Raw genomic sequence first — 13398 nt, 5'->3', positions numbered from 1 at the left:
ATACAGCAGCTTATCCATGGGTCAGAGAAACTTGGTGGTTTTTTTTTTTTTTTTTTTCACTCCCCGCCCCAATTCCTCTTAGGCTCTGTGCAGATTGGCCTCTGCAAGCTGGTACAAGACTGCTGATGTAAACAGGACTTGGGCAGATCCAGATCCTGTGTGTACAAAATTGACTCCATGCCTCAGCCTTGTTGAATGTTACATTCAGTGCAGGGACAAGTCATCAGCAAATAGGAGCATAAGTGTGATGCCGCCAGCTGCTGACAGAACTCACCGCACTGGTTTTGTCTACTTCCAGAATGTTACCTCACATGTCTCTAGATGAACTCCTTTCCTTTTTGACTCGGTGTAAGTAAGTGTTTTTAAAACAATTCATGGCCACCAAGCACTGTTATTAAGTAAGTTAATAAATCCAATTGGCCTTCTTTAACATAAAAAAGAAGTTTATAAAGACAAAGATAGCAGCAGTCTAGAATACAAGCTGCACACTGGATGTTCCAGTGTTCCGTGTTGGGTTGTAATGTGATGTAGACATCAGAGCTTTAACCCTGTAACTACAGATCATTTTAAAATGTCTCTGGGAGAAGAGTATTGTGTACTAAAGGACCATTTTTAAGGTCTAGAAATGGTGGGAGCATCTTCCTTACAGTAGAAACTTCTGCCCATGGAGGAGTTGGGATTTTTGATGGGAGACTTTACATAGACTTGACTAAGGGACCGTCTCCACCCAAGACCCTAAGACCTGAAACACTGCTGAGGATGTTGGGGAGCAGAGCCAGCGAAAAGTGGCCCTGAAAAGAAGCTGTACTCTGTCCAGCAAATCGGTTGCTAGGTGATAAAGAACCAGGGGAGCCTTGGTGAGTGTGCTGGCTTGGTTTATGTCAACTAGACACAGGCTAGAATCATTTTGGATGGGGAACTTCAGCTGAAAACCTCACCAGATCGGACTGTGGGCAAGTGTGTGATGTCTTTTCTTGATTGGCGATGGATGTGGGAAGGCCCAGTTCCCCGAGGGGGTGCCAGTCCTGGGCTGGTGGTCCTGGGTGCCATTATAAAGGCAGTCTAAGCAAGCTGTGAGGAACAATGCGGTAACCTGCATCCTTCCTTGGATTTTGCTGGACAGTTCCTCCTCTGATTTCTCTAGCTGATAGACTATAAACTATACACTTGAGCAAACCCTTTCCCCCCCCCCCTTGTTGCTTTTGGTCATGGTGTTTATCACAGCAATAGAAACCCCACCGAGACGGTGAGATGCCACGTTTTTATACTCTCTGCTGTGAAAACTGGTATCTTAGAGCATGTAAGTGTCTGACCACATCTGGAATGCTTGTTGCGTGTTTCTCTTAGTCTTTATGTAAGGAGAAGCCGTATGTATGGATCATGATATTCTTCAGCCCCACAGAAGCTCCTAAACATTGTCATTCCTGTATCCTATATAGGATTTGCCATTAAAGAAAGGAGCTTTATGAAAATGCAAACATATTTTAATTTTCTCCTTGAGTATAAGTTGAATCAGAGGAAAATTTCATGGAAGACAAATTTGAAATTTCGACTTGTTTACCATGATAGTTCTAAAGTCCAGAAACAGGACCATCCAGCCTAGTGATTGGCATGAGCCTTAACAGTCAGCTCAGGAGTCAGGAACGAGACGTCCATTCTGTGGGAGACACTCTTGTTAAGCAGTGGTTATGTCAGACATTGCCATCCAGAACATTTGGAACTCATTTTGCCAACATGTCAGAACTCACTGTGTGCTAAGCTGCTGGTTAGGTATGTTCAGGGCTTGGCTTTCCCTCCTTGTGAGCTCATGATCTGCTAAGACAATAATGTCAGGCTGGCTTGCTTTCGATGCACTATATGGTGCCTGCAGAGTGGTGGTTATGTAGAAAAGGGATTGTTGGAGCCAGAGCTCAGAACAGATTGGATGTGAAGGCGGTGATGGGTCAGGAGGCTCATGGGAAAAGAGAAGAATGACGACACGGTAGGAGGCTGCACTGAAGGACTGAATGGACACATGATTAAGGACTGGTCTGACTCTGAGAGGGAGTGCAGGACGACAGAATGGGGAGTCCACGGTTACTGACCAGAAACAGGCTGCAGCGCTGTGTCCTACGTTGAGGTGTTAGAAGGAAAGATGCCCAGGTAGTTAGAGCACCCAGGGGGCTCAGTAAAGGTGAACTAGCATTGTAGAGGCCGGGAGGGGATGGGTGGACCTTTTGAACATCTCCCTTATGAGGTTGCTGTAGTAGTGTTAGGGGAGGCATGTTACATGATGACCAGATCACGCGTTTTCCTGCACTGACACACAGTGACAGTAATTAGGAAGGAGCTCTGTACAGAGAGCATTTCTGTTGGGTTGGACAGTGACAGCTTGGAATGGATGGTTTTAAAAATAATTACTTGCCTGCACGTATGTGTATGTCACATACACACCCGGTACTGACAGCAGCCGGGGTGGACGTCAGGCCAGTCCCGAGACGAGAGTTACAGGAAAGCCACCCTGCGGATGCTGAGAATGAAACCAGCAGAAGGGAAGCTCATCATTGCTGAAGCATCTCTCTGGCCGAGAAGAGACTATTTTGAATGAGACCTGTAGGGTGAATCCAGTACCTGAAGACAGCAGTGTGGCCCTTCCAGGCAGCAGGAGTAGTTAAGGAGATGTACGTTAGGAGAGACAGCCCAACCTAAAGAGGGAGTAAAGTACCAGGATCACAGTGTCTCCTACACATACGTTATATTTTGTGTGATGTCCAAGACCTTTGAAACTATAACAACAGACTTAACAGTATAAAATTAGGTGTCCATCCACTTGGCTCACAGGTCATGTGATGGGAGACGGAACTTACAGAGTGCAGAAAGGACACTGAGATGACTGTGTAGCTAGGAGTGGCCCTTCCCTGCTGAGGTCACCCCTCAGGGTGGCCGAGGGAAGACTGGTAGTCCTGTGTGGCTGTGTTCTTGCTCATTCTCAGTGCCCACAAGTGACTGCCCAGTGAGCCATTGTATAGAATCTGCTACTCAGTACACGTGGACTTTGTCCTGTTTCTGCTCATGGCTACTCATTTGGGCAACAACTATGACAGAAATAAGTCTTTCCTTCTGTGTCCAACATGCTGTGGTGACATAGAATCACTTTTCCTTGCAAATAAATGTTCTCTGTAAAGAAGAGTGTGCTGGTACCTAGGTAGGGCTGCTCCATTCCACTTCAGCAGTAGTACCATCTCCCCACAGGGCAGTCTTCCCTGGTCATTGCCCATTGAGGGCCCAATGGTTGGTCAGTACAGTTGCCTTGTTATTTGAGGTGTTTAACTGATGTTTCCATGCTTTCAAATCGCTGCACATTGTACATCTACGAATTTGAATTCCGGGGCGATTCATGGACTCCTAACTGCGCCCTGAGCACTGCAGGAGAGGCTTGCCCTGTGTGTCCGCCCAGCCAGTGGCAAGGTCACTGTTCTGGAGGATACCTTTGTTATCTGTGTTCCTAGAGACTAATGAGTAATGGCTTCCTGGGGCTTACAGGTGTGTCTTTTCTCCCCTATTGTCACAAAGGAGGCCTCCCTGGGACAGTAACACTCCTGCAGGTCAGAAAAGGCAGGGGAATGGCAGAACACACTTCATCTTGTTTTATTTTCATATTTAGTTATTTGTTTGTTGGCTGCTTGCTTGCTTACTTTTGTAAGGCCCCGAGTTCCTTCCTCAGCAATGTGAATAACAAACAATAATGTTAGCACATAAGATTTGAAGCTCTTTGCTGTTTTCTTGTGTACTAGAGGGTGCACGCCAACCATATTCCATCAGTTTTCCAGCTAGTTTCTGAAACTTTGAGGTTTGTGATTTATGTTCCAGGGACCTTTCTTGTTTCTCTTTCCTGGGCTTTTATGGAGGATTGCTATCTCAGGAGCACCACTGACAGACTGACAATAGGACATGAGATTGTTGACTGACCCCTGATATTGCCAATGCTTTTCATAAAGCTTCTGATGCTTTCCACATGGCGCAGTACCAAGCTATGCTTATTAACTTAGTTCCCCTGTCTTTCCCGAAGCATCCACCGACTTATTGTGTAGTAGCAGCAGCCTGCTCTGCACCCCAAGCTCAGTGTGACCTGGGGGTACTCCTGGAGAGAGAAGCTTATGGGAAGTAAGGGAAGAGGTTAGGAAGCACACAAAGCTGCAGGCAGAGTGTAGAGCTGAGGATTAGAAGTTCCTGATGATGGCAAGAACCGAAGGATGTTAGGGAACTGGCCCAGTAGCACAGAAGTCCGAGGCCAGCTTGGGGATCTTCCTGATCTCAGATTTAACCATGGCTTGGAAACAGTGAGCTCTTTATAGTCCCGCAAGACCAATTAAATCTGAGACACTGGGGACGACAGAAGCGCCATCAGTCATTGTCACCTGCAGCAAGGGTGGACACTGCTGAGCAGACAGCTAGCCAGGGTCAGGAGACACACATCTCTCCTTCCTCGCTTCATTAACTTCATGTATGATCTCATCCCAGTCCTGCTTTAAATGGCACCAGTGTGCTCAGAACCCCCAAGCCTGTGGCCCATATACCCTCTGCTGAGCACTGGCTTCTTCTCATTCCTCTCCAGATGGCTCCCAGCAAATTCTTTCCCCTCCCCCAGCCTGCTTGTTCATGCCTGTTCTTCATTCCATGGAGGAGCTGAAGCTGACCTCTTGGAATCTCTGTTCTCTTCTATGTTGTGAGTTAGTGACCGGGTGCCAGCCTGCCTGCCTCTCAGCTCACCTGAGCTTTCCCTGGGAGTGTTACCACTTGATTGGGGTAGTTTCAGTAGCATGGATGATTTCTCATACCAGTGTGTGAGGGATTGATCTTGGTCTGACTGGACTCCATCTTTAACCTCTTTGGGGACCTCTTTCTGAACCCCAGGTTTGACCATTTGTTGCTACATCAATGCACATCATGTCTTCTGCTTTTTTAACGTTTCCGTTTACCAACCAATTCCATCTATGTGTGCTTAGACTCAGGCTGCTTCCTCACCACCTGTAAGTGACAACAGAGCCTGCCAACTCAGTTCTGTGGAAGCCTAAGCTGTCAAACAAGCAGTCTCTGTCCCTCCAACCCAATGAAACCTCAGACATGGCTTATACTATGCCCTGGCTCCCTTGTCCCATGCCCTTGACTTAGTGGCCATTTCTTCTAAGGTAGTGGTTCTCAATCTGTGTGTCACGACCCTGTTTATATTAGAACTCATAACAGTAGCAAAATAACAGTTATGAAGTAGCTATGAAATAACGTTAAGGTTGGAATCAGCACAACATGAAGAGCTGTATTAAAGGGTCACAGTGCTAGGAAGGTTGAGAAACCCTGTGTTTGACCTGGTCCTCGCTGATCCTCTTAGATCCTTACTTCACCATCAACCACTGTGTCGCGCACGTGTGGAGGTTAGCGGACAACCTTGCATGTTAGTTCTGTCCTTCCACCCTTCCGTGGGTTCTTCAGATAGATGTAGATCACAGGCTACCTAGAAAGCATCTCCACACACTGAGTCAGATACTGGCTTCCATGTGGTTTTCATCTGAAATATCTTGGTTGTTATGGCCTTCTTACCTTAGAATGTGCTTCTGACTTCCCTCCTGAGGGTCTGTCCTCGTCCCTTACCCTTAATTCTCCTTTATTCTCCTGTGACATTAATTTTAGGAAAAGCTCTCTTAGTGCCCAGAAGGCTATAACTGCCATGTTCCCTCAGTTGTCCCCAGGTGGCCTAGAAGTCAGCTACCCAGAATCCCGTAGTCTGGTTTTTAGTATCTAGGCCCCGTATCCTCTTCTCTTGACTCTCTGCTGTCATCTTCCAGTTGCTCAATTAACTACATCTTAGAGCCCCTACCAATAAAGGAGCCACAGAAGGAAAACAGAGGCGTATGTTAGGACTCAGGCTTGTTCCTTTCAGCCTCGCCCTGCACAGCACACTGTGTTACGATGCAGCATCTGCAGTCCCTTATCTTACCTGACACTCCACAGGGACAAGTGAAGTCCTGTTCTTCTGCCAGCAGGTTTAATCAAGAGGTTCAAGTCTAGAGAAAGGTACTGAGACCATTTGACCTAACAGTAGAGAAGAGAAGCAAGAGTGTCAGACATTGCCCAGACTCATGCGAAGCAGGTTCTCTGCCCACAGGGAGCTTCACAATGTGTTGTTAATCTTTTTTTCTTCTTTTGCATTTTCATGACAGCATTTCTTTGTGTAGCCTTGGCTGCCCTGGAATTAACTCTGTAGACCAGGCCAGGCTGGCCTTGAACTCACAGAGGTCACCAGCCACTGCCTCCTAAGTGCTGGGACTAATGCGTGTTACGTAGCTGCCCAGCTGCATGCTCTTGATAGAGGTCGAAATGGTTACAGCATTGGCAACCTGTTCAAAAGTGGGGCTTCTGCTTTGTGTGTTTGTTTGTTCTTTCTAAAAAAGAGTTGCACATAAGTACAGAGCTGTTTCTGACCTTAGAGAGGATACCAATGCAGTTTGTAAAGTGAGATAGGAAGGAAGATGTAGATTCGCAGCTCAATAAAGCATAAATAATTACTAATTAAGTAAACAAACAATGATTGTGAGGCTGTAATGAAGAGGAAGGGCAAAAAGAGTGTAGCTGTTCTGACAAGCTTGCATACTGCCTTGTTTTGAAAACCAGTTGCAGCCACGTAGACAGCAGAGCTCAGCGCTCCCTACCTCTCCCATCCATGCATAGGGACTGGTGATGAGGCCAACTTGATGGTACCTTTCAAGACCCTGGGGGGCACATTTGCCAGGCCACCCTGATTACAAATCTATCATGCGGCATGTTCTATGTGTTTACCTTTTAAATGCTTGGAGGATTCGCAGGTGGCTACAGAACTGAGGTGTTTATTTGAACAGGCTGAAAAATGGGAGGTCGTTTAGACCTGTGCTCCGATGCAATAGAAAATGCCCAATTATTCACCTGGGGCTCAGCTTTTGGTCTCAATTAAAGCTGCTGAGAGCATAGCTCAGTAATTCCTACATGGTAGCTTTTTTCATGTTGCCTGTCTGAGAAGCATGCTTGCTACATACAAATGACGGCCAAGTCTTTCTTCATCGTTTGTATGTGCAAAGTGTGAGGCTTCAGGTCCAACATTAGTAAAAGATCTCTTGAAGTTTCTGTGATCTGAAGTCGTAGGATACACCTAGAAAGGCTATGAAAATCCCAGATCTTTTCCAGCCTACTCCAAACCCTGGCAGGTAGTATTCTATAACTTCCTGTAGAATGCTCTGGAAGAGTGGAAGAGCAAGTCATGGAAAGGAGACAGCCGGTCGTCGTCCCTCACTGGTTCATGGTTAATAAATCGGGCTTCCATGGCCAGCACTCTGCCACCTGAACCGTCTCCCCAGGCCTCAGCAAAATGACTGGGAAGAACAGGTTAGCCTAGATTGGCCCATGAGTGTGATTCACCACCCTTTATTCTGCATTCCAGAAATGCACCGTTGGGTACATAAGTGACATCAGGGGAGAAACATACGTGACATCGGGTAGCACTGTTGATGCATTTCTTTTATGTTCATAACCAGAACTCTACTAAATGTGCATATAATTAGTTGGTTGTCAGAAGTAGAGTTCTGTTTCTTTCCTGGGTACCCCAGCCTTTGAGGGGATCCACATACAATTATTTAATTACCTTTACTTCCTTCTCCAGATCACTTTATTAGTTTATGAAAGAAGTTATGTGTAGGCCAGGTTGGGGGAGGGGCAACTCAGTGGGAGAACACGTGTTTAACTTGCACGAAGTCCTAGTGTCTCCCAGATCAAATGAAAAGAAGTAAAAATCAAGTTAAAAGGCACTTGTGCGTCTGGGGCCGTCCAAAGTCACATAAAAAGGCCTCACAACAGGTCTTGCCATTTCTCACCCACCTGCCAGTTCCTGCTGGTAAGAGGGTGGGGTGAGGCTGCTCAGCCTTCAGGCACTTCCTACGTTGATTATTTTGTTTTCCATCTTGTCTTCACTAGCATCATTTCCTTTGTGTGTGTGTGTGGGGGGGGGGGGGTACTCCAATGTGTTACATCAAGTCTTCCACAAAAGGAAGTGTTGGTGTTTCTCTCTTCTTTTCCTTTTTTTTTTTTTTTTTTTTTTTTTTTCTGACTGAAGTATAGCCAAGAACCATTCCACCAACTAACTGGGTGTAAAGTAAGGAAGGAGAAAATCTGTAAACTAATGAAACTTTGGTGACTGTTCACTTTAGACTCTTAGGCTCATAAGACACGTGCTCCATTTTCCAAGGGAAATGTTTCCTGTTTCCTTAAAGACACATCGCTGTTGTGCAGGCAAAAAGAAAATGGGGGTTATATTGGCAGTGTTGCTTGAGAGGGGGCAGGAGAGGTGGGCACTTCAGCAGGAAAAGCTGTCTGCCAGTGGGCGTCAGGGTGGCAGGCGAGGCCAGCGAGTGGAAATGGTGCCTGTGATGTTCCGCTCAGTTTTCTACGGTGCTGTTCCATTTCACAGCTGTGAGTGTGTAATGACTTTCAATGATGATCGGGTCCTGGCAGTCAGGAGGAGTGTTCCGGACGAGTAAGATGAAGACTGGGGGAGGGAACAATGTCTCCCTAGGGTTCACTCAAACGGAAGCGCCCCTGTTGCTTCTGAGTTGGATATCAGGGACATTGTGGGTCACTTGCATGACAAAATTGTAAGATATAATAGAGGTTGATTTCATAATGAGCAAGAGATAAATATAACAAATTCTTCAATAAGCAGAGAAAGTATTGTGTGTCCATTCTACAAAACACATACATAGTTAAGTACGTTTAGAAAAAATGTAACTTAAATGGTGGAGAAAGCGTCTTCAGAGTGATCTTCTCAAGTTGTGATATCTCATAATCCTGGTGCAAAGGCAGACTGAGGGAGCAGCCCTGGAGCTGTGCGGTTTGCCCATATCTCAGTCATAATTGCGCACACAATGTGATCCTGAAACTAGATGTGTACGATCTGTTTTTAAATTATACAAACTTTCAGGCTTATAGAAATGTCTGTGCAGAGACTGCCCTTGTATCAAAACTTGTTAGCCTTCCGTCCCCAGCACTCCTGAGGCTGGAGCAGTCGGATAGCAAGGTACAGGGTAGCCTTGGGTGTGCAGGCTAGCCTTGGGTGTGCAGGCTAGCCTTGGGTGTGCAGTGATGCCCTGTCTCATAATAAGCAAACAGAAATTATTTGCCAGGAAGATTTGGATTTCTCAGTCTTTGTGGTTTCAGAGTGCCTACGAGTGAGAGTCTGGGCACACATGTGAGGGAGTTTTGCAAAGAGGAAGTATGAACCAGAAAGCAGATGTCACTACAGTGTCACACAGCCCCATCTGTGCATGTGAGTTTCATGCACACATGCCTGAGCATGAAATTCATAAGGAAGCATATGAGCATATGGTGGGAGAGCCTCAGCCTGGGAGCAGGCTTGAGAAGTCTCCATAGAGTCTGCCTCATTAGAAGCGAAGGGCCTTGTCTCTTCACAGCGGCCTGCGAGGCTGATCCTAGCTACGTGCTTCTCGGCCTCAAGTATGGCCGTGCATCCTTAAGCCATTGTTTGCTGAGTACACAGCGTGCATGGGATACATCACACTGGTGCCGGGTTGCACCAGTGTCCTGAGGAAGGTGCCCTCCCACCCCCAGCTGCAGGCTCAAGCACACTCAAGATGTTCAGGCAACCTGGTGCAGCCATGCCACTCAAGTACATGCTAGTGCTGGAGAGCCAGTTGGTGGCATTAAAACAGAGTTGAAAACATCCCTTAAAGAAACAAGCTGAGGATTCTTTCTCCTCAGTGTAGTTGCTAGGTGTGTTCTTAGAAATAGCTTGAGATGATAATTAGCTTTAATTACAAAACCTTCTATAGCCACAGTTGTCAACCTATGGCTGTGACCCCTTTGGCAAAACTACTTACAAAACTACTCTCTCCAAAACTACTTATATTACAATTCATAACAGTAGCAAAATTGTATTTGTGAGGTAGCAATGAATTAATTTAATGGTTGGGGGTCACCAAACATGAGGAACTATTTTAAAGAGTTGCAACATTTAAAGGGTTGAAAACCACTTTTCTAGAAAGATGTCGCCTGCCTGCTACATGACGGTTGAGCTGTATGTCTGCGTGCACCAAGCTATAGTCTGTTCGGAGGCAGGTAGAAAAATACACAGACATGAATTTTTTTGCTACCTAACAACTCAAATATTTGTGGTTTTTCTTCCACAGAAAAAACAAAGGACAAAAGATCTTTCTCGGGTGTTTCATTCCTACAGCCCATATGATCACAAGGTAAGAGACGCGTGTGACGATGTTTGGGGTCAGCGTGTTCGGTGGCAATCCATTTGAAACATGCAGGGGAGTGCTATGCTGTGATCGCCACCCAGGCCCAGATCTTCCTAAATGAAGCACACGTTTCACAAGTTTGTCATGGTTTGGAAATACATTACCAATTATATTTGTATTTCTGCTTTTAAAATGTCTTATAAATTAGGCAGAAAACATCTGTTTCTGAACTGAATTGCTTGCATTTTTTCAGGTTGGGATGTAGTTACGGGGGCTAGAGCTGCTGTTCTGTGGACGTTCTTACCCAGCGTACAGGACACCCCTGGCTCACTCCCCGCTCTGCCCCAGAACAAACGAAGCCCACATATACATTATTCACGAAGTTTTGAACGTTTCAGTGTTCTCTTGAGATGGAGGTGGTGATCACTATTTTAGTTGATGAGTTTTTCTTTTGAAATACTCCGGTGAGTGAGCCAGGCTTTGGAATTGGTAAGACAAGTGAAACCTTTACTATCAACTCTGAGTCTCTGTTTTTCGGATACTTCCTATGCTAAAGGAACAATGTGTGCAGGATGCAGCACACCGCCTGGCGTCTGAGATGCCCTCACCAAGGCAGAAGACAAGGGTGGGCCTCGCATGCTCCCTCCTGCCCTTCCTGTGCAGTTCCAGCCCAAACTTTCCACCCCATGCATTTGAAGAACTTACATGTGTATTTTTACATGAGCATCTTCCCCACATTTGTCAAAGACAAGGACTCCTTTAAAAAGTGCACAAACCAGGGATTGGAGAGATGTTTCAGAGGTTAAGAGGATCCTCTTCTAGAAGACTCTGGTCCAATTCCCTGAGCACACATAGTGACTCACAACTATCTGTCACTCCTGTCCCAGGACATTCAGAGCCCTCATCTTGCTTCCAGAGGCACTGCCCACAGGAGGTGTGCAAGTGCACATGCAGGCAGAACCACACTCCTAACATTAGAGTTTGTCAGCTCAAAACAGCAAACAAAATCACACAGTTGAAACACTACTATAAATGTGAGTGTTTACCTATGAACTTGCTGGCAGATATGGTGGGAAGCTTTCAATATTTGGACTATGAAATTTTCATTCTTCAATTGAAAAATAGATAGATATCTAGACCCAAGAGACAAAACAAATGCACCACTAGTTAATGGAACTTAGAGTTTCTAGTGTGTAACAGGGACTAATTGACTTTAGTTCCAGAAAATTTTAACAGAAGTGTTAATGCTTTGTGGAGATGTGTGATACTAAAAGCTATCATTTCATGGAAAAATTTTTCCAACCTTGCTCAGTTGCTTTGCAAAAGAGAGGAATTCATTTGGAAAAAGACTAGGAGCCAGTGACGTAATAGTCATGTGACATCACTGGCTCTAGCCAGGCAAAGACCGGCCAAAGGCTGTGAGGGTGTTGTCTGCCCTGCGTGAGACCATTTAATTAGCATAAGTCCTCCAACAACTAAAGTTCCCATGTAACAACAAATTTTCAAACGCTTTGACAAATCAAAGGTTTTGCTTGAGTTGTCTAAATTTTTTCTACTTCTATTAGTTTTTAAATTCACAGATGAGGGAAATTCCTTTATTCTTCTACCAGAACTCTTAATGGAGCCCTGTAGCTCTGTCTGTAGCTCCTACTGGGTTTCTCTTCGTATCCTTTGTCACCTGGAAGGTTTTGGCTTCATGCTGTAAGGTTTCATTCCCTGCAGACTAGTGTTGGCAGGGAAGAACTGGACGTGCTGGATGGCTCCTTTAGATCTCTGCTCAGGTCAGCAGTGAATTAGGAGGAGGGGCTAGCCTGCTGCATGACTTATTTTGAGCCTATAAAAGTTGGTCTGTCTTGTATTCTGTGTGTTTGTAGAGAAGAGGAAAAGGGTTGTATGCAGCTTCCGGGCCCCTTAGCAACCTCCGCCCATTTTCCTAAGCTCCGTGTAAGCAAATCTTCACCAGTTCCTTTGATTTCATCGTTGATGTAATGCTCACAAAGACTAGAGCATAGGAAGCCATGTGCAAGTATCATCTTCGCCATCTTACCCCGTCATATGTAGAATAATAGTGTGTGTCTCACACTTTGTCATTTTAATTATCCAATTACAGTCATGCAAATCAGTTTTCTAGATAGATAGGTTTGAGTATAAAATGTTTTACAAGATGTGGTTGAAGTGCAGTGAGATTTCTGGAGTGATCTTTAGAAAAATATACATGTGTATTGTAAATGAAAGCTTACATAAAATAAAACATTGCTTGTCTGGAAACTGCTTTTAAAAAATTCCAAGCCGGAATGGGTATGGTACATGGAGTAATCTGGACCATGTGTTGACAATTATGAACCTGAGTGACAGCTTTGTGGGGGTTTGTTCTTCTGTGTATTTTGCTATAAGATTGAAACTTTCCATAATCCTAGAGACAGGAGAGTAAAATAAACGCAGGTCTGGGCTGGAGAGTAAATGCCCTCATAGTCGTCTCTGTGGCTATGCTTGCAGTGCTACTTTTCCCCTGGTGAGGAAAGGAAACTCAACGTTTTCGTTCATGATGCCGAGTGAACCCAGAAAAAGGACTCTGCTTCAGCTGGTGTTCTTTCCTGTGATTTCATCCTAGGTCACAGAGGGCCAGGGAAGTGATAGCCTTGCCTGCTGCTAAGTGCTAAAATGCTTGTCATTCCAGAGTGGTGAGTGTTCTTAGTTTCAGGGAGTCAAGTGTGTTCCCTCTGTCACACGCCCCCTTCACCACAGCCAGGCCAGTTCCTGCCTGAACCCAGGCTAGGAATGTCACCAGGTTAGACAAGCATGCTGCTCCAGCAAGGCTGGCTCATAATCACATCCTAAAGCTTTGTGTAGGTAGCAAATGGTCACTTGGTTTTCTCTTAAATGCTATTGCAAAAAGCAAGCAGAGCTGAACAGCAAAGTGTACACCTGAATAGATGTTGGGAAATATCGCTCAGCTTGAAAATGGGTTGGGAGTGTGGAGAGCTTCATTTTGGATGGTTGCCTCTCCATTAAAAAAAAGAATGTCGCCACGAAGTTTTACAATACTAACTTTTTTTAAAAGCGCATATAAATTCATTCGATTAACACATGTTATCTTTTATCCATTCTAACTGAAGGGAACTTCAGGAGAGACAGCCCA

At 45.3% G+C, this 13398-nt stretch overlaps 1 protein-coding gene across 2 annotated transcripts in view; it reads left to right on the top strand.

Annotated features, from left to right (window-relative positions):
* Positions 1–13398, top strand: part of CDKAL1 (CDKAL1 threonylcarbamoyladenosine tRNA methylthiotransferase) — a 468079-nt gene that overhangs the window by 353391 nt on the left and 101290 nt on the right. For both annotated transcript variants that reach the window (XM_080917709.1, XM_080917710.1), the window contains one exon: positions 10203–10265. In XM_080917709.1, coding sequence (XP_080773835.1) covers positions 10203–10265 — 63 coding nt within the window. The remainder of the gene's footprint in view (positions 1–10202; positions 10266–13398) is intronic.

Source organism: Micromys minutus (assembly GCF_963924665.1).
Source record: "Micromys minutus genome assembly, chromosome: 6".
Taxonomy (NCBI): domain Eukaryota; kingdom Metazoa; phylum Chordata; class Mammalia; order Rodentia; family Muridae; genus Micromys; species Micromys minutus.
The sequence above is the reverse complement of the archived record's forward strand: the minus strand, read 5'-3'. Positions and strand labels throughout refer to the sequence as shown.